Source organism: Cebidichthys violaceus, unplaced genomic scaffold (genome assembly GCF_023349555.1).
Source record: "Cebidichthys violaceus isolate CVI_PGR_0920_01 unplaced genomic scaffold, fCebVio1.0.p SCAF_3, whole genome shotgun sequence".
NCBI lineage: Eukaryota > Metazoa > Chordata > Actinopteri > Perciformes > Stichaeidae > Cebidichthys > Cebidichthys violaceus.
In genome coordinates, this window is record NW_027176483.1 from 346,903 (window position 1) to 369,255 (window position 22,353).

A 22,353-nucleotide genomic window follows, 5' to 3' on the forward strand; every position below is an offset into this window, starting at 1 on the left:
CTTTTATGTGATGGCTGCTTGTTTTACACATTCATATTATATTACCTCTTATATTAATAATGTTTCTAAAATAGAAGAGCAGCCTGTACATTATTATTATGAACACTTTGATATCTAAACATGTTGATGCATCAATAATAATAATAATAACAAAGTCATCTATAATACTACTATATAATACATAATGAATACTTTATCAGTTTAAAATACTATACAGCAATTCTTCTCCAGACAACGTAGTTTAATTAATGTGTTTCAGAATAAAAGAACCATTTCTGTAAAAATTTGACTTTTTAAAATAAAATAACAATGTTTTAAAAGAAGTGTGATTTAAAGAGTTGTAATTCCTCATAACAGACGTGTTAACCAGCTGCCCCCTAGTGGTCCATCTGAGGAGGTCCTCACAGTAAACAGTACTTATAGAAATATTCATTTTATTTTGTCCGTATTTTATACGAGACCGTATATTATAGTATAATAAAATATGTAATGTAATGTAATAAAATATGTAATGTAATACAATATGTAATGTAAGTATGTATTAGATGTTAGATGTTAGATGTTAGATGTTAGATATTAGATGTTAGCTGTTATATATTAGATGTTATATATTAGATGTTAGATGTTATATATTAGATGTTAGATGTTAGATGTTAGCTGTTATATATTAGATGTTATATATTAGATGTTAGATGTTATATATTAGATGTTAGATGTTAGCTGTTATATATTAGATGTTAGATGTTATATATTAGATGTTATATATTAGATGTTAGATGTTATATATTAGATGTTAGATGTTATATATTAGATGTTATATATTAGATGTTAGACATTAGATGTTAGATGTTAGATATTGGATGTTAGATGTTAGATGTTATATATTAGATGTTAGATATTAGATGTTAGATATTAGATGTTAGATGTTAGATATTAGATGTTAGATGTTAGATATTAGATGTTAGATGTTATATATTGGATGTTAGATATTAGATGTTAGATGTTAGATATTGGATGTTAGATGTTATATGTTAGATTTTAGATGTTATATATTAGATGTTAGACATTAGATGTTAGATGTTAGATATTGGATGTTAGATGTTATATATTAGATGTTAGATGTTATATATTAGATGTTAGATGTTATATATTAGATGTTAGATATTAGATGTTAGATATTAGATGTTAGATATTAGATGTTAGATGTTAGATATTAGATGTTAGATGTTATATATTAGATGTTAGATATTAGATGTTATATATTAGATGTTAGATGTTATATATGAGACGTTAGATGTTATATATTAGATGTTATATATTATATGTTAGATGTTATATATTAGATGTTATATATTAGATGTTAGATGTTATATATTAGATGTTATATATTAGATGTTAGATGTTATATATTAGATGTTATATGTTAGATGTTATATATTAGATGTTAGATGTTATATATTAGATGTTATATATTAGATGTTATATATTAGATGTTAGATGTTATATATTAGATGTTAGATGTTATATATTAGATGTTATATGTTGGATGTTATATATTAGATGTTAGATGTTAGATATTGGATGTTAGATGTTAGATATTAGATGTTAGATGTTAGATATTGGATGTTAGATGTTATATATGAGACGTTAGATGTTATATATTAGATGTTAGATGTTAGATATTGGATGTTAGATGTTATATATTAGATGTTAGATATTAGATGTTAGATGTTAGATATTGGATGTTAGATGTTATATACTAGATGTTAGATGTTATATATTAGATGTTAGATGTTATATATGAGACGTTAGATGTTATATATTAGATGTTATATATTATATGTTAGATGTTATATATTAGATGTTAGATGTTATATATTAGATGTTATATGTTAGATGTTATATATTAGATGTTATATATTAGATGTTAGATGTTATATATTAGATGTTATATGTTAGATGTTATATATTAGATGTTAGATGTTATATATTAGATGTTATATATTAGATGTTAGATGTTAGATGTTGGATGTTGGATGTTAAATAGACGGGTTGAACAGATCTGCTTCATTACAATAAGAGGAAGAGATGGAGGTTAAATAAAGAACTTGACAGTTGTTGTGTGGAGGTGGAGTCACGGCCCAGTGAACAAAAGGTCTGCAGGCTTCATGGATTTCAACTCTCTGACGATCTGACACCACAGCATCTGACTGGGGGGGGGTCATGCAGAGTGAACTCATTCTGTCCACAATGGACTCTAAATGAGCTCCGTGGTCGGTTGATGAAAGACGTCTGACAGTCTGACAGCTCTGTGAACCAGGAGCTGCTCATAAATACAGACATGCAGAGTCAGCTCACACTAAAGGCCTCAAACATGACCAATGTCCCTCCAGAGAGACGTTCATGGGTAGAATAGAAGAAGAGAACAAAATAGAGCTGATGGATAAACACAGGAGACACAAGCACTATAGAAATACACATAAAACATCCAGTAAAAGAGTTTAAAGTTACACGTTTACTCACAAACAAAGTGACAGAATGTGTCTTTATGTTTAGAATGTGATTAATAATCTCACACATGAGGAGGGAAAGATAAAAATGTGTTTATAGTGAAAATCAATCAACTAAAAGCACCTAGAGTTGCAATACGCTTTAAAGAACTACATTTCACAGAAGCCTCCTCACTCAGCGCATGCGTGGTTGCATCATAACGACGTGAACTGTTGTGTTTTCAGTAGCAACCGTGTCTGGAATTAATTAAGTCGTTTTTAAAGGTAAGAAATGTTTTAAAATGAATCACGGAGGTCCTTTAAAGTTATTTATGGAATACGAAGACACATATATAATTATATATCATTATTATCACGTGATAAGAGCGAGCTAGTTAGCCTTGTTTAGTGAGCTAGCTAACGAAGCTAACGAAGCTAACGTACGCCAGACTGCGTTTAAATTCTGCATCTTTTTTCGCTCACTAGCGGAAGTGACGTTCACTAGTGCTTCAGACGTTTAGCTGAAAACATTAAAGAATCATTAACATGTTTAACTTCAGTTCGGCGCACATTCCTCACAGCAGGCAGCGCGTGCTTCACTTAAAATAATGCTTTTAGAAGCACCTCCTCTTGTTGATGGTTTACTGTGAAGATTAAAAGTTTACTGCATATTCAAATGAAATGCTCTTAGTTTGTCACTTGTTTGCCGATACAAATATAATTATGTGCTTTATAAAATATATTTAATTGAATACACTAGAAAACTCAGACTGTCAGTTAAACAGTCTTAAGTGTCTTTCTTAATCACCACGAGGACATTAGATTAAATATACTAGATTTAAATGAGTTTGGTGTAACTGTTTATCTCCCACAACGTCCTTAATGTAAGTGTGTGACACACGTCCTGTTTACAGACTGAGACATGTCCACACTACTGGATGAGACAGCAGCAGATGTTCCAGTCAGAGACTTCACCGTGAACCTCACAGCAGGTCTCTATGTTGTCTCCGTGTTGTCTCTCTGTTGTCTCTCTGTTGTCTCTGTGTTGTCCCTCTGTTGTCTCTGTGTTGTCTTCGTGTTGTCTCCCTGTTGTCTCTCTGTTGTCTCCGTGTTGTCTCTCTGTTGTCTCCGTGTTGTCTCTCTGTTGTCTCTGTGTTGTCTCCGTGTTGTCTCTCTGTTGTCTCTGTGTTGTCTCCGTGTTGTCTCTGTGTTGTCTCCGTGTTGTCTCTGTGTTGTCTCTGTGTTGTCTCCGTGTTGTCTCTCTGTTGTCTTTGTGTTGTCTCCGTGTTGTCTGTCTGTTGGCTCTGTGTTGTCTCCGTGTTGTCTCTGTGTTGTCTCCGTATTGTCTCCGTGTTGTCTCCGTGTTGTCTCTCTGTTGTCTCTGTGTTGTCTCTCTGTTGTCTCCGTGTTGTCTCTCTGTTGGCTCTGTGTTGTCTCCGTGTTGTCTCTGTGTTGTCTCTCTGTTGTCTCTGTGTTGTCTCCGTGTTGTCTCTCTGTTGTCTCTGTGTTGTCTCCGTGTTGTCTGTCTGTTGGCTCTGTGTTGTCTCCGTGTTGTCTCTCTGTTGTCTCTGTGTTGTCTCTCTGTTGTCTCTGTGTTGTCTCTGTATTGTCTCTGTGTTGTCTCCGTGTTGTCTCTCTGTTCTCTCTGTGTTGTCTCTCTGTTGTCTCTGTGTTGTCTCCGTGTTGTCTCTCTGAGAAAGATCACACGTTCTTCTTCTCTACGCTCCTACAACCTTCTGTTTCCTGTTTACTTCGTCTCATTGTGTGTTTTAAATAAAGTTTTGTGCTTAAAGATTCATCGACGTTCCAAAATGCTCGAGCGAGACAGGACGTCTCTCGTGTGTCCAGAGAGGAGCTGGAGGACCGATTCCTGAGACTCAACGAGGAGACACTGGTTCTCAAACAGCATGTAAACAAGCAGGAGGACAAGATCAGGAAGTGAGACACACACACACACACACACACACACACACACACACACCCCTCCAAAGCCTCAGAGGACAGACAGCTGTTTTCACAGGTCGCATAATGAAGTGAACTCAAAGACCTCCAGACAGGAACATGTTAACTTCTCTTTGTGACTCTCACCTCTGATCTTCCTCCTCCTCTTCCTCCTCAGACTGGGCACTAAGCTGATGAGGCTGGTGAAGGACCGTGGTCGTATGGAGCAGCTGGCGGTGGGAGGAGGAGGAGTCTCCAGGCTTCGTGACGTGGAGATGGAGGAGATGATGGAGGAGCTCCAGGAGAAAGTGTGCGGCTTGCAGGCGGAGAACGAGGGGCTGAAGCGGCGCCTCCTTTTGGCCAAGCAGCAGCTCCTCACCTCCCAGAGCAGGAGGTCGTCTCCTTACGGACGTGTCCCGTCACGAGTCAACTCTGGGTTAAAGAAGCTGAGAGACGACTCCTCCTCTCCTCCTCAAGGGAGGCCCAAAGGTAGGTCTCAGGTAGAGGAGACCCCCTGAACATCTGGAGGTGGATTTATTGAAGTCCTCTGATGTTTGTCTCCTTCAGGTACCCGTAGTTCAGAGGGAGGAGCCAGACCCCCGACAGGCCTCCTACCTCGGTTTGGACACAGTCTGCTGGAGGAGGCCAGGGCTGAGGTCCGAAACCTGTGAGTCCTCCTAACCAACCAGGGTCTGTTTCCGTGTCCTCCTAAACCACCAGGGTCTGTAACCGTGTTCTCCTAAACCACCAGGGTCTGTAACCGTGTCCTCCTAAACCACCAGGGTCTGTAACCGTGTCCTCCTAAACCACCAGGGTCTGTATCTGAGTCCACCTAAACCACCAGAGCAGAACAGCTGGTTTTAAAGTCACGTTGATCCACTGAAACTCACAAGGGATTGCTGTTTACAGTATTTACATTACAGTGACTAATCTCACTCCATATCTCCAGGACTTTGATGGAGTCTCTGTCAGTTTGAACTCACAGCACGCTAGCTCTGACCAGCTGCTGTTAGCCGGCGTGCTAACGATATTTTGTACGTTTACGTTGTCCATATCTGTAGTAAGTTAAAGTCACTAAAGGTTACCGTCTCTCTTTCTCTCTCTCTCTCTCTGTGAACCAGAGAGAACGTGATGGAGCTCCAGAGGAGCCACATGGAGGAGGTGGAGGGAGCATCGGAGCTGCTGAGGGAGGAGCTGAGGAGGAAGGAGGCGGAGTTTGAGGAGAGACTCCTGCAGGTCCGAGAGCAGCAGAGCGCCAGACTGAGGTACCTTTAAACAATCAACAAAACACACCGTTTATCACAACCAGAAGCTGTACAAACTGTCATTATCATCAGATTTTCATCTTTCCGACGGTCCTTGAACCCATCACGTGTGATGAACACTTTCATCAGAAAAGCAACAAAATCGAAGCTTAAAATTGTGATATTTAATAAAACATTTTATTCTACAGGCTGCTGAACACAGAACAGAGAGGAGAGGTTGTTAAAATGTCAATAGTTTAATATTCATCACACGTAGAGACTCATTGTAATATTGTAAATTATTGTAAATTAAATTATTATTTTTTATTTTTAACGATTGATGTCATCATAACTGTGTTATTCTTCACTAAAGACATGTTCTAGTTCTCTCTACTTTGACTCATGATGGTTCTGTTTCCATAGAGGAGCAGGACTTTTATTTTGAAAATCAAGACCACAGAGAGAACAATGTGACCGGAGACAAAGAAACACCCTGAAACTGTTTGATGTTCAGAGGATTAATGAAGACAATGTTTCAGCTCTCGTACAAACGCTGATTCATCGTTTTGTGAGAAATAAAATCAGTCCGTTGTTCGTGTTCACCTTCAACTATTACTAACTTATTAACTATTAAAAACTAAACAAACACACTGGTGTTCTACTCTGTGAGGTGTTTTACTGACTCAGTTCACCCAGAAGAACTATTGATTATGTTTGTTTGGACCTTTCCTTCTAGAGAGGGATCGATGTATTTATCATTTATTTATGTAGGAAGATACAAGAATTCATAATAAACAGACTCTTGTATGTAACTTGTGTTGATCCTTCCTTCATGCAGGAGGACCTTATGATTCATAGTTACTGTATTTAAGACTCTTTGATTGTTTGTTTTAAGCATATTTAGAAATGTATTAGAGTCGTCATATACATTTTTACATACATGAAACTTGACCTCTGCATTTAACCATCACCAGCTTATTGGGAGCAGTGGGCTGCTGAGAAGCGCCCGGGGAGCGGTTAGGGGTTCAGTGTCTTGCTCAGGGACACTTCGGCACAGGATTCACCGATTTAGATGATAATATCTTGAATCAGAGTTATTTTTGCCGGATAATCGTGACATGAAGTGTTTCCGTCCCACCAGACAGACGTCTCACTGACGTCTCACTGACGTCTCACTGACGTCTCACTAATGTCTCACTAACGTCTCACTAATGTAACGTATCACTCACGCAACGTCTCTCTAACGTAACGTCTCACTAACGTAACATCTATCTAACGTAACGTCTATCTAACGTAACGTCTCTCTAACGTAACTTATCTCTAACGTAACGTCTCACTAACGTAACATCTATATAACGTAACGTCTCACTAACGTAACGTCTCACTCACTAACGCCTCTCTAACGTAACGTCTCACTCACGTAACGTCTCACTCGCGTAACGTCTCACTCACTTAACATCTCTAACGTAATGTCTCTATAACGTAACGTATCACTCACGTAACGTCTCACTCACGTAACGTCTCACTCACGTAACGTCTCACTCACGTAACAGCTCCAACGTAACGTCTCACTCACGTAACGTCTCACTCACGTCTCACTCACGTAACGTCTCACTCACGTAACGTCTCACTCACGTAACGTCTCACTCACGTAACGTCTCACTCACGTAACGTCTCACTCACGTAACGTCTCACTCACGTAACGTCTCACTCACGTAACATCTCTAACGTAACGTCTCTCGAACGTAACGTCTCACTAACGTATCACTCACCAACGTCTCACTAATGTAACGTATCACTCATGTAACATCTATCTAACGTAACATCTATCTAACGTAACATCTATCTAACGTAACGCCTCACTAACGTAACGTCTCACTCACTAACGCCTCTCTAACGTAACGTCTCACGCACATAACATCTCACTCGCGTAACGTCTCACTCACGTAACATATCTAACGTAACATCTCTCTAACGTAACGTCTCTCTAACGTAACGTCTCTCGAACGTAACGTCTCTCGAACGTAACGTCTCACAAACGTAACGTCTCACTAACGTAACATCTCTCTAACGTCTCACTAACGTATCATTCACTAACGTCTCACTAATGTAACGTATCACTCATGTAACTTCTCACTAACGTAACGTCTCACTAACGTAACGTCTCACTAACGTAACATCTCACTCATGTAACGTCTCACTCAGGTCTCACTAATGTCTCACTTACGTCTCACTCATGTCTCACTCATGTCTCACTAATGTCTCACTCACGTCTCACTCCTGTTATTTCTGTTTTTCTCTCTCAGGTCTCACGTCAACGGTAACGTGTCGATGATCAAACTACAGAAGCAGCTGTCTGAGAGGTCCGACGTGGTCTCAGAGCTGGAGGGACGGTTTCTACAACTACAGGAGGTGAAGTCCTGTAGAAACATCTGCTCACAGATCAATGTAGTGATGAACAATCAATACGTGCATCTCTGTGAGGAGCAAGACCTTTAAAAACACAAATATATCAGAGATCTGGTCACAGAGCTGCTCGCTGTGGGTTTACTCACATGTGTGTTCATGAAGAGGCATCAGCGTACTTTGTTAGTAGAAACATTTCAGGTTTTATTGATGAGAAGAGAACTGAAGACTTTTACAACGTGTCTCAGAGCCAGAGGTTGCTGAAGGCCGCTCACGATGCAGCGATGCTGAAGGTGGACGAGCTGTCGGCTCGGCTGAAGGACGAGAGGACGAAGAGTTTGGACCTGGAGACGAGGCTGCAGAGCTCCACCGTGTCCATGAGGAAGACGGAGCAGGTTTGATGAGATGTGAACACAATCTGATGTAACTCTAAAGGGTTCACTTCATATATAAAGGTCTGGTCTCTGGTGTAGCTGCAGGAGAGAATCAGTGAGCTGGAGCAGGAGAGAGACCTGCTGAGGGACAACAATGAGAAGCTGGTACACAGGTGAGGACACACCGGCCTCATATCCCACTATAACCTGAACCCAGTTCAACCAGCTCAACCAGTCACAGCATGTTCACCACAATCCTCAAAGGGACGACGCTCCATCTTTTATATGTGGACGTCTGATCACTGCTGATGCTAAACGTGGTCGATGTTATTGACCCAGAAAGATTCAATCTGTTCTTCCTGCATCAGTGATGACGTCTGTGGGAGGAAGAACTTAGTCTGATGGACCGACGGAGCCAGAGAGACCCTCAGTTCTACACCCTCAGTTCTTGATCTCAGTTCTAGACCCTCAGTTCTAGACCCTCAGTTCTTGATCTCAGTTCTACACCCTCAGTTCTAGACCCTCAGTTCTAGACCCTCAGTTCTACACCCTCAGTTCTAGACCCTCAGTTCTACACCCTCAGTTCTAGACCCTCAGTTCTTGACCTCAGTTCCAGACCCTCAGTTCTAGACCCTCAGTTCTACACCCTCAGTTCTTGATCTCAGTTCTACACCCTCAGTTCTAGACCCTCAGTTCTAGACTCTCAGTTCTACACCCTCAGTTCTAGACCCTCAGTTCTAGACCCTCAGTTCTTGATCTCAGTTCTAGACCCTCAGTTCTACACCCTCAGTTCTAGACCCTCAGTTCTTGACCTCAGTTCCAGACCCTCAGTTCTAGACCCTCAGTTCTACACCCTCAGTTCTTGACCTCAGTTCTTGATCTCAGTTCTACACCCTCAGTTCTACACCCTCAGTTTTTGATCTCAGTTCTACACCCTCATTTCTACACCCTCAGTTCCAGACCCTCAGTTCTAGACCCTCAGTTCTACACCCTCAGTTCTAGACCCTTTCAGAGTGCTAACACAATAGTTTTATAGTTGGTATTTAAAGACCCTTCTAAGGTGTTGTATTTTATCAGGAGCTAAAATGCTGTAATACACTGCATTTATATAGTACATATATTTGTACATATATTTGTCCCGATCAAATGAACATGGAATAAAATAACATTTTCATGGAGCATGTGTCGTCTAAAACGAATATCAGCGGATTCAGAGGCTGCATTAAAGCCGTGCAAAGAAGAGACGGCTGATGGGGCTGTAGGGAGTCGGGAGCAATGCATGCTGGGACATGTAGGCGCTGTGCCGGCTCCATCAGCAGCAGGACTCATCTTCCTGCACTGAGGGACTTTTACCTTCATCAGCATAAAAGGTGGAGAATGATTTTTAGACTCGACACGTTTCATTCTCACTAACAAATGCTAAGCTAAGAAGGTGATGCTAGCTCCTACAGAGACAGACGTGACTTTAAGTCTCCCAGGGTTTCCCCGTGATGAACGTCTTCATGTCTCCGTGTGTCTCCAGTGCCTTCGACGTGTCCCTTCAGCAGCGTTATCAGATCCAGGACCAGCAGCTGAAGCTTCAGATCTCTCAGCTGGAGGCGGCTCTGAAGGCCGACCTCGTCGACAAGAACGAGATCCTGGATAAGATCAAAGCTGAGAGAGGTAATAATACACAATACCTCATATCATAAATATATATATATATATATATATGTATGTATATATATATATATATATATATGAATAATGATTTTTCATTTCAGACACAAACGAGAAGCTGACAGAAGAAAATCAGAAACTTCGACTCCAGTTTGTGGAACAGAAGCAGCAGCTGGAGGAACTAAATGGTCGTCTGACGTTCTACAGCAGGGTGAGATATTAGTATTAGTATTATTAATATTAATAATGTTAATACGGTCACTGCATTCTGAAGCTTCACTGTGTTCTCTGTTAAAGGAGACGGAGTACGACGTGGCTGAACTCACCGAGGCTCTGCTGCTCATCAAGGTGAATGTGACTCGTCTTCATGAGGACACTTTGTTCCTCGTTGGCTGGAGACTTAAAAACATTAAACTGAGCTCCTCAGTGAAACTATGACGTCATTAGTGATTTATCTGAGACCAACAGTCATGTGACCAGAAATCAGAGTGTTCAATGACTCCAGTGCTGAGTAATAAAGCTCTAGAGGGGTGATGGTTCATACTGGTTCATCCCGGTTCATCCTGGTCTCCCTACTGGTCCTGAGGTCTAATCCCTGTCTCCCCACAGAGGCGTAAGTCCCAGAGGAGTGGAGACCTGCTCTTCCTGAAGGAGGTGGAGGAGGATGGAGTCAGAGAGCTGCGAGCCGCTCACGCTGAGACCATCCAGGAGCTGGAGAAGACCAGGAACCTCCTCAGCATGGAGGGCCGGATCAGCAGGGACTACAAGGTGAGCCTCAACAGGACCATCACACTTCATTTATATTATCACCATCCCCACTGTCAGCGTTTGTAGGACCTGTTGTTCCTCATATTCCTCATTATCTGTTTACATGGCTACTGAAGGAGTGTTCACTGATAGTCCTGTTTACATGCAGAACTTCATGTTCAGATTAACGTAACGACCTCATGTCTCTTCATCGTCCTCATCATCAGTGATGTGTATGTGTGTTTATATATGTGTGTGTGTGTGTGTGTGTGTGTGTGTGTGTGTATATTTATATATATATATATATATATATATATGTGTGTATATATTTATATATATATATATGTGTGTGTGTATATATTTATATATATATATGTATATATATGTGTGTGTGTGTGTGTGTGTGTGTGTGTGTGTGTGTATATATATATATATATATATATATATGTGTGTATATTTTTTTATATATATATATATATATATAAATATATATATATATATATATATATATTATTATTATATATATATTATTATATATATATATATATATATATATATATATATATATATATAATGTGTGTGTATATATTTATATATATATATGTGTGTATATATTTTAAATAATCCAGGTGGAGCTGGAGGCCGTCCTGAACCAGATGGAGTCTAACAGAGTGATGTGGGATCAGAAGCTGCAGCATCAGGCCGCTCTGCTGGACTCTAGAGCCGCTAAGATCCAGAAGCTGGAGGGTTAGTGTGTTCATGTGTTCATGTCTTCATGTGTTCATGCCTTCATGCCTTCATGTCTTCATGCGTTCATGCCTTCATGCCTTCATGCCTTCATGCGTTCATGCCTTCACGCCTTCACGCCTTCACGCCTTCACGTCTTCATGCCTTCATGCCTTCATGTCTTCATGCGTTCATGCCTTCATGCCTTCATGTCTTCATGCGTTCATGCCTTCATGCCTTCATGCCTTCATGCGTTCATGCCTTCATGCCTTCACGCCTTCACGCCTTCACGTCTTCATGCCTTCATGCGTTCATGCCTTCATGCCTTCATGCCTTCATGCCTTCATGTCTTCATGCCTTCATGCCTTCATGCCTTCATGCCTTCATGCCTTCATGCGTTCATGCCTTCATGCCTTCATGCCTTCATGCCTTCATGTGTTCATGCCTTCATGCCTTCATGTGTTCATGCCTTCATGCCTTCATGTGTTCATGCCTTCATGTGTTCATGCGTTCATGCCTTCATGCCTTCATGTGTTCATGCCTTCATGCCTTCATGCCTTCATGTCTTCATGCCTTCATGCGTTCATGCCTTCATGCCTTCATGCCTTCATGTCTTCATGTCTTCATGTAGTTTACCTCTGACTATAAACTGCCCTCAATATGAAGCGTGTTTTTTATGACGGTGTTGATTTGATCTAAAGATCATTAAAGATGTTTAAAACAAGATATAAGAAGATAAAACATTATGATTAATAAATCATTGATTAAAGGTTTGAAGATGAACTGAAGTGAGACTTTGTTTGATTTTTGTCCCTTCCTTCCTCCTCTTCCTCTTCCTCCTCCTCCTTCACCTCTTCCTCCTCCTCTTTCACCTCCTTCTCTTCCTCCTTCACCTCTTCTTCCTGCTCCTCCTCAGCTCAGCTCAGAGGCGTGTCCTACGGCACCAGAACATCCGTGTTCAGACGGGACGTCCCAGCTGAAGACGAGGATGAGGAGGATGATGAAGAGGAGTCTCCTCCTCTGGACCGAGAGGAGAACCTGGTGGAGCTCCAGGTGGTCGGAGCCACGTTGTCCCCGTCTGCGTTGAGGTCTCTGGGGGACTCTGAGCCCTCCACCTTCATCACCTACTCCTTCTACCTGTTCGAGCTTCACTCCACTCCGGTGGCTGTGGGCCGGACGCCTCAGTTCGGGTTCACGTCCAGGTACGTGGTCACGGTGGACCAGCGGCTGCTGGACTTCCTGCTCAGAGGATCGGTGACCCTGGAGCTGCACCAGGCTCAGGGTCTGGACTGGAGGACCGTGGCCACAGGTCGGATCCACCTGCACCAGCTGATGGAGCGAGACGGGAAAGTTCAGGGCACCGTGCCACTGATCGGTGAGTGAGACCAGATCAGAGACCAGAGACCAGAACAGAGACCAGATCGGGGACCAGAGAACAGATCAGAGACCAGGTCAGAGACTAGATCAGAGATCAGAGACACAGATCAGAGACCGGATCACAGATCAGAGACCAGAGACACAGATCAGAGACCAGAGACCAGAACAGAGACCAGATCGGGGACCAGAGAACAGATCAGGGACCAGGTCAGAGACTAGATCAGAGATCAGAGACACAGATCAGAGACCAGATCAGAGAACAGAGACCAGATCAGAGACCAGAGACACAGATCAGAGACACAGATCAGAGACCGGATCACAGACCAGATGAGGCTCGTTCCTTTAGCTCTATATAGTTTATATGTGACTAGATGTTTCTACCTGTTCACCAGGTGTGTCTGAGGAGACCCGGTCCTTTGGTTCTGTGGACTACTGGTTGAGGTTGAAGGTCCCGATGACGGAAACGTTCCGTCTCTACAGAGAGAAGGTAAAGGTGTCGGGTCATGTCGGCGCCACCCTGAACCAGGACTCACGGGTACCTGAAGACTCCCTGAACGAGGACTCACGGGTACCTGAAGGCTCCCTGAACGAGGACTCACGGGTACCTGAAGACTCCCTGAACAAGCTCTTCATCACGGTCCACCGCTGCAGAGACCTAAAGAGGTCCAGCGGGTCCGGGTGTCCGAGTCCCTACGTGGTCTACAAGTTCTACGACTTCCCCGACTACCCGACCGCCACCGTGCACGACCGCTGTGACCCAGACCTCGGTGACCTCAAGTCTTACCCGGTCCACATGGACCAGGACCTGGACCAGTACCTGAGGTCTGAGGACCTGGTGCTCTACGTGTTCGACTACAAAGAGGAGAAGATGGACACGTACCTGGGAAAGACCCGGGTCCCTCTGCTGCCTCTGGTCCAGGACCAGGAGATCTCAGGTGAGTCTGACATCATGTCTCTGGTTTCATTGACATGGAGATAAATAAATATAAATATATTATCTAATAAATATATTAAATATTAAAGCTGCAACGATAGAGCGATAGAGTATATATAGTTTAAAAAACTATATATACTGTATGTGTGTGTATATATATAAATAAAATAAATCAAAAGGAAGGAAATAAGTCCTCTTCATGGACATATTTGTATTTGTATAGGTATTTGTTTTCCAGCGTACATCTTTGTTCCCTCAGGACTCTTTGAGCTCACTGATCCCTCCGGACTCTCCTCCGGCCTCATTGAAGTGACTCTGAAGTGGAGCTCCACCTACTTTACTCCATCAGCCTCCATCACGGCCGCCGAGGAGACGGAGAGGACGACCACAGAGCTTCACGAAGAGGATGAAGAGGAGGAGGAGACGCTGCAGGAGGAAGACAAACACCCCCCTGTCTCACCCTCCGGGTCAATGGTCAGCAGACTTGATCTCTCTGAACCATCTGAGGGAACGTCAGGTGTGTTTAGCTGCTGAATGTGCTTTTTTTTCCCATCAGGCCAAGCGGCCAAAACTCAGTCCGAGGATGCGAGTGAAGGACGGACCGGCTGTTAAAAAGGTGACGTTTATCGATCCGTCAGCTCCAGAGGACCAGGTGAGGATTCTACTGATGAAGAGACAACAACACACACACAAGTCTTTATTGTTGTTCATAGAAGACATTAACACACACACAAGTCTGTGTTATTGTTCATAGAAGACATTAACAACACACAAGTCTTTATTATTGTTCATAGAAGACATTAACACACACAAGTCTATATTATTGTTCATAGAAGACATTAACACACACAAGTCTTTATTATTGTTCATTGAAGACATTAACACACACAAGTCTGTATTATTGTTCATAGAAGACATTAACAACACACAAGTCTTTATTATTGTTCATAGAAGACATTAACACACACAAGTCTTTATTGTTCATAGAAGACATTAACACGCACACACAAGTCTTTATTGTGGTTCATAGAAGACATTAACAACACACAAGTCTTTATTATTGTTCATAGAAGACATTAACACACACACAAGTCTGTGTTATTGTTCATAGAAGACATTAACAACACACAAGTCTTTATTATTGTTCATAGAAGACATTAACACACACAAGTCTTTATTATTGTTCATAGAAGACATTAACACACACAAGTCTTTATTATTGTTCATTGAAGACATTAACACACACAAGTCTGTATTATTGTTCATAGAAGACATTAACACACACAAGTCTTTATTATTGTTCATAGAAGACATTAACATACACAAGTCTTTATTATTGTTCATAGAAGACATTAACACACATAAGTCTTTATTATTGCTCATAGAAGACATTAACACACACAAGTCTGTATTATTGTTCATAGAAGACATTAACAACACACAAGTCTTTATTATTGTTCATAGAAGACATTAACACACACAAGTCTTTATTGTTCATAGAAGACATTAACACACACACAAGTCTTTATTGTTGTTCATAGAAGACATTAACAACACACACAAGTCTTTATTATTGTTCATAGAAGACATTAACAACACACAAGTCTTTATTATTGTTCATAGAAGACATTAACAACACACACAAGTCTTTATTATTGTTCATAGAAGACATTAACAACACACAAGTCTTTATTGTTGTTCATAGAAGACATTAACACACACAAGTCTTTATTATTGTTCATAGAAGACATTAACACACATAAGTCTTTATTATTGTTCATAGAAGACATTAACACACACAAGTCTTTATTATTGTTCATAGAAGACATTAACACACATAAGTCTTTATTATTGTTCATAGAAGACATTAACAACACACAAGTCTTTATTATTGTTCATAGAAGACATTAACACACACAAGTCTTTATTGTTGTTCATAGAAGACATTAACACACACAAGTCTTTATTATTGTTCATAGAAGACATTAACACACACAAGTCTTTATTATTGTTCATAGAAGACATTAACACACACAAGTCTTTATTATTGTTCATAGAAGACATTAACACACACAAGTCTTTATTATTGTTCATAGAAGACATTAACAACACACAGGTCTTTATTATTGTTCATAGGTCAGTACAAGTGGTCATGTGTTATGAATCAGATCTCAACTGTTTGTGTTTGTCTGTTCAGGTTGAGGACGATGTGTCTGTAGACAGGAGAGAGACTTTATCTCCTCTTATAAAGGTACAGAGTCACTGTATAGATATCACTATAATGACACAGTAAGTGGAGGAAGTATTCAGGTCATTTACTGCAGTAAAAGTACTAATACCACACTGTAGTAATACTCCACTACAGGTGAAAGTCCTGCATTGTTAACCTGACTGCATATATAAATGTAGTTTAATAGCGAGTGTGTAAGCCATCACTTCCTGTAGATTATGTATAAACCTGAGCGTCTCTCTAGAGTCAGTGTTCGTTAGTGTTTGTCCGTTCTGGGCTGCCGTAGAAACATGGCGGTTCAAGATGGCCGACTCCATGAAACACGACCCGCTCCCTCAGTAGATTTAAATGTCTTTTTCTAAGCTAAATAAAACATAGCGATTATTAGTTTCAGGTGTTAATACACTGATTAAAACATAGTTATGAATATGATATTCCATTGCTGTCAATAAACCCCCTAAATGTGACACACTGTCCCTTTAAGAAGGAAGAGGCTTTCTCTCCCTCCTTCAGTTGATCAGGAACATTCTGGAGTAGATGTATGAACTTCTAGTGTGAGTGTGATCCACACTCTTCCTCCTCTCTGCATAACTGGTGTTGTGTTCTGTGTGTGCAGCCTTCGTCAGCTCCTCCTCCTCCTCACAGCGCTGCAGAAGAAGAGGAGGAAGAAGAAGAGTCTCACTTCTCTGAAGGTCAGCTGGTCCCGGCCAGCTCTCAGTCTCATTCTGACGACTCTGAGATCTCTGAGGACATCGTGGAAGGTGAGGAAGTGTTGATGGAGAGAATTAAGGGGTCATGTGACCTGATGAAGACTGTGATGAAGAGCCGGGCTGCTGAAGTAACACTGGTAAACAATGAATGTTGTTGTTGTTGTGTGGAGGTTCTCTGCTTGCTATACAAACCCTCTGTGGTACGGCGGTGTTATTTGGATTCACACTGTGGAGAGAAACACTTAAAGGTGCAAATGTGTTTGTTTCCTGAGCAGACACACATAAATACTGAATGTGTCTTCCAATAATGTGTAGAGCAGCCTTCATAAATGTTAACGATGTCCCTGTGAGAGCATCCTCGTGTCCAACACACTATTCAGAGTCTTCTTCTTCTTCTGCTCTACCCAATGTGTGTGTGTGTGTGTGTGTGTGTGTGTGTGTGTGTGTGTGTGTGTGTGTGTGTGTGTGTGTGTGTGTGTGTGTGTGTGTGTGTGTGTGTGTGTGTTCACCTCCCTGCTGGATCCAGATGTGGACGAGGCCTCTGCAGCCGGAGGAGGTCAGAGCGACTCCTCTCAGTCCGACAGCGATGACTGCATAGTTCACGGACGGCCGGCGGGGAGGAAGGTCAGTGAACGCCTCAGAGAGCAGCTTTTGTTTAGCTTCACTTCGATTCAGTTTCTGAGTGAACATTGAGCAGAAGTCGGTCTGCTGTTGGTAAACAGAAGTTATTCACATGATCCATCGACATATCTCCTTAGAGAAAGAGAGACAATATAATCATCAAATGATTTCTTCTGTCTGATCAACAGAACCCAGAGACATTAGGTTCACTGTAACAGCAGATTAAATCTAACCCTCTGAAGAAGACTCTGTGTCCACATGGAGCCTTCTTTAATTGTTCCCGTTGAGGAGAGTTGGTATGTGGTTGTCTAGAGAAGCAGCAGCTGCACACAGCTTCTCTTTCCTGAGCTCCACCTTTTTGTTTGTTTTTCTGCCAGAAAAAGGCTCCATGTGGACACGGACCTAAAATCCATGAATCCAGTAATGTTTGCAGCTCTAATGATGGGCTCAGAGAGTTATTGTTCATATCAGGTGAACAGTGGAACAGAAGCTGAAGAGATTATCTAAACTAACCTCCTTCACAGCCCTCGATGAGAGTCCGGGTGGAGGTTGTGTCTCTGAGCTTGAGGCCGGAGTCTCGGGTGTCCCGGGACGTTAGCGTGGTGCGTCTGTTTGTGGAGTACTCTCTGCTGGATCTGCCCACGGAGGAAACCCCCCTGTCTCTGCCCAAACCCCCCCAGGGCAAGACCATCAACTACAACTACAGCAAAGGTCAGAGGCTGCACTAATATTATGCTAAGCTAAGCTAGTTGATTCCAGTCTTTCCAGACATCAGAAATCATTCAACAATGTTCAATAACTTAGTAGTACTACTGTTAGTAATACAGAAAATATTGGTGCTGAATGCAAGAGAATGTTTATTATTGATTTAATAATAAGAATTTAAAATCAGCAGCTGTTTTCACTTGTAAACATGTCAGTTATTATCATGATACTTAAGTCAGAATATAATATTATCACAATACTTAAGTCACAGTGTAATATTATCACGATACTTAAGTCACGGTACGATATCACAATAATTAAGTCACGATACGATATTATCACAATACTTGAGTCACGGTACGATATTATCACGATACTTAAGTCACGGTACGATATCACAATATTTAAGTCATGGTATGATATCACGATACCTAAGTCACAGTATAATATTATCATGATACTTGAGTCACAATGTAATATTATCACGATACTTGAGTCACGGTACGATATTATCACAATACTTAAGTCACGGTACGATATCACGATAATTACGTCACGATACGATATTATCACAATACTTAAGTCACGGTACGATATTGCGATACTTAAGTCACGATACGATATTATTACGATACTTGAGTCACGGTACGATATTATCACAATACTTAAGTCACGGTACGATATTATCACAATACTTAAGTCACGGTACGATATTGCGATACTTAAGTCACGATACGATATTATTACGATACTTGAGTCACGGTACGATATTATCACAATACTTAAGTCACGGTACGATATTATCACAATACTTAAGTCACGGTACGATATTGCGATACTTAAGTCACGATACGATATTATTACGATACTTGAGTCACAATGTAATATTATCACGATACTTAAGTCACGGTACGATATCACGATATTTAAGTCACGGTACGATATCACGATACTTAAGTCACAGTATAATATTATCATGATACTTTAGTCACGATACTTGAGTCACATTATAATATATCACAATACTTAATTCCCGATACATTATTATTAAAATACTTAAATCCTACCTATAATTCTGCAAATTATGCAGTTTGTCAACATTTGTTTCATCTTTTAAGATAAAGTTTTCACTCTGTTCATCTCACTTCATTTCTATTAGAGCTAAAGCCAATTAACTAAAATATTTATTATCATCAACTAATGTACTTTTTATGTTAAAGTCACATCTGTAGCGGTAATTTGCATAATAACACACAATTCAAATGATTAAGAAATAAAAGATTGTATATTTACTGATTCTTCATTATTATTTTTAAGGATGTATAATAATGTGCTTGGAGTTTGTTTTATGAAGTTAAACAGCTCATAATTCATCTCTAATATCTATTTTATATTAACATGAAAACATCTTCAAACTACTGGATTTATTCAAGTTTATCACCAAAACTACATTTTACAGATTACATGTGAACTCCTCACGATAACGTTATATTGTACTTCATCTAATATCGTGATACTCTGCTGTATTGATCCCCCCCTACCCCTAGTACTTACATCCAGTATAAAAACACATATTAATAGTGAATGTGATTAGATCAGTTTATGAGGACAGAAGGTTTGGTCTTAAAAAAATACAACATATCCTGTCATGGTTTGAGATTATTATTAACTCGAGTGTTACAAAGACTTTAACAAAGGACACACCGGTGTCTCCTCGCTCTCGGCTCCTCTCAGAAGCCTTCTGGCTCCTCGTCTCCTAGGTAGAGTGAGGAGAGAGGATGCAAGGAAGCATAAGTTAGCATAGGTTAATAACAAACCTCTTTGAATATTATTTAATGTAGACTTTGTGGGAGGAGGTAACTCTCTTTGTTGTTCTGCAGTCGTTCCTGTGGACCCGGAGAACAACGGGGCGAGGAGGCGGCTGCTGAGACGAGTCCTGCAGGGACAAAGCCCTCAGATGGAGAGGTGGGCTTTGTTCTGTTTAGACAGGAAGTGAGACGAAAAACACAAAACTCTGAGAAACTGATTCATAGACGATGAGAATCAAAGAGAAAGTCTTTGATGAGGACGACAACGTGAGTTTACAGAACAACATGAATCATACTCAGTTTTAATCATTCATACAGAATCCAGTGGTGGGGGAACAGCTAGCTTAGCTTAGCATAAAGACGTGACACCAGGAGAAATTATAAACTTAGCTTAGCACAGTGTGGAAAGAGGGGGAACAGCTAGCTTAGCTTAGCATGAAGACTGGAGACAAGATTCTCTGATGAGGACAATAAAATTAGTTTGCAGCCTTAAGATGAGGATTATAACATGAATCATACTGACAGTATTAATAATTCATACGTTGTTGTTGTTGTTGTTGACGTTGTTGTTGTCGTTGTTGATGATGTTGTTGTTGTTGATGTTGTTGATGTTGCGGGACAGAATCCGGTTCACAGTGGTGAGCGAGCCTCCGGAGGAAGAGGAGCAGGAGAGGGAGTGTGAGGACGTCGGGGTGGCCTTCATCAGGATCCCCGAGATCCTGGAGAGACAACAAGACCTGACTGAGACCAGCCTGGAGGGTCTGCACACACACACACACACACACACACACACACACACACACACACACACACACACACACACAGACAAACTCACAGACACACACACACACACACACACACACATACACATACACACACACACACACACACACACACACACACACACAGACAGACACACACACACACACACACACACAGACACACACACACAGACACACACACACACACAGACACACACACACACACACATACACACACACACAGACAAACTCACAGACACACACACACACACACACACACATACACACACACACACACACACACACACACACACACACATACACACACACACACACAGACAAACTCACAGACACACACACACACACACACACATACACACACACACACACACACACACACACACACACACACACACATACACACACACACACAGACACACACACACACACACACACAGATACACACAGACACACACAGACACACAGACACATACACACACACTCACAGCTCTCAAATGAAGCCATGTGTCCTGCAGTGTTGGACGTGGAGGACAGCAGCCAGGTGGTCGGCAGTCTGACTGTGACTGTGGAGGGACTGGAGGCTCTGCAGGCCATCATGGAGGACCAGGACCTGGACCAGGACCAGGGCCGCGAGCGAACCCTGGTCTCCTCTCTGCTTCCAGCATGAGGCAACAACACCGACACCACTGACACTGAAGTCTATTTCCTTCAGATTTGTTATGAAGAGGATTTACAGTCTTTAAGCGTTAAAAACGGTGACGTTTGGTTGAAGAGTTCAGATTTACTTTCTATGGGACGGATTGTCATGACATTCTGTACCATCATTCATGTTCCCCAGAGGATGAATGGCTCATAGAGCAGCGTGAACGTAGATGATGTTCAAACACATTGAAACAGTGTTTAAACCAGACTCAGACGTGTTTTTACTGTAGAGACATTTTAAACCTCTAAATCAACAAATGAACACTTAAAATGAAGAAGACAAACGTTTGAGGTTTATCTCACTTTAAATGATCTGTTCTTAAAGTGAACAAGGGTTAAAGTTATTTAATGTGTATTCTTTACACAGAAGGGATCATATCTACTGTACTCAGGTTATGTGTTTGTGTTTAATAAAGAGGCTTTTTACACACGTTTAACTTCATGATGACTGATTTCACTCTGTACGCTTCAGGTGAAGCTACAAGCAGCTGCTGATTAGCTTAGCTTAGCATAAAGCCTGGGAACAATGGGGAACAGCTAGCTTAGCTTAACATGAAGTCTGGAAACAAAGGGGAACTGCTATCTTATGTAGCATGAAGTCTGGAAACAAGAGGGAACAGCTATCTTAGCTTAGCATAAAGTCTGGAAACAAAAAGGAACAGCTAGCTTAGCTTAGCATGAAGTCTGGAAATACAGGGGGACTACTATCTTATGTAGCATAACGTCTGGAAACGAGGGAAGAGCTAGCTTAGCTTAGCATGAAGTCTGGAAACAAAAGGGAACAGCTAGCTTAGCTGAGCATGAAGTCTGGAAACAAAGGGGAACTACTATCTTATGTAGCATAAAGTCTGGAAACAAGAGGGAACAGCTAGCTTAGCTTAGCATAAGTCTGGAAACA

The 22,353-nt window shown here is 41.1% G+C and overlaps 1 protein-coding gene across 2 annotated transcripts; it reads left to right on the top strand.

Moving 5' to 3' along the window:
• Positions 1-2,704: 2,704 nt before the first annotated feature.
• On the top strand, positions 2,705-21,869 carry rpgrip1l (RPGRIP1 like). 2 transcript variants are annotated; one of them, XM_068723527.1, is made up of 25 exons: positions 2,705-2,774; positions 3,404-3,481; positions 4,283-4,427; positions 4,609-4,919; positions 4,998-5,097; positions 5,552-5,695; positions 7,981-8,086; positions 8,329-8,475; positions 8,554-8,627; positions 9,977-10,116; positions 10,218-10,324; positions 10,411-10,461; positions 10,723-10,881; positions 11,490-11,607; positions 12,503-12,961; positions 13,356-13,898; positions 14,157-14,371; positions 14,454-14,549; positions 16,095-16,148; positions 16,744-16,888; positions 17,364-17,461; positions 17,983-18,169; positions 20,044-20,128; positions 20,594-20,730; positions 21,269-21,869. In XM_068723527.1, the coding sequence occupies exons 2-25, from the start codon at positions 3,412-3,414 to the stop codon at positions 21,418-21,420; spliced, it is 3,843 nt and encodes a 1,280-aa protein (XP_068579628.1). In that variant the 5' UTR covers positions 2,705-2,774; positions 3,404-3,411; the 3' UTR covers positions 21,421-21,869. The 2 variants fall into 2 exon arrangements, with proteins under 2 accessions (XP_068579628.1, XP_068579629.1); XM_068723528.1 differs by lacking the exon at positions 16,095-16,148.
• Positions 21,870-22,353: the final 484 nt, after the last annotated feature.

Bases quoted from the DNA above. Each gene is read 5' to 3' on its own strand.
- rpgrip1l (XM_068723527.1), top strand. From the start codon at position 3,412: ATGTCCACACTACTGGATGAGACAGCAGCAGATGTTCCAGTCAGAGAC. The intron at 3,482-4,282 runs GTCTCTATGTTG...TTGTGCTTAAAG, and splicing joins CACCGTGAACCTCACAGCAG to ATTCATCGACGTTCCAAAAT. The intron at 10,325-10,410 runs GTGAGATATTAG...TCTCTGTTAAAG, and splicing joins GTCTGACGTTCTACAGCAGG to GAGACGGAGTACGACGTGGC.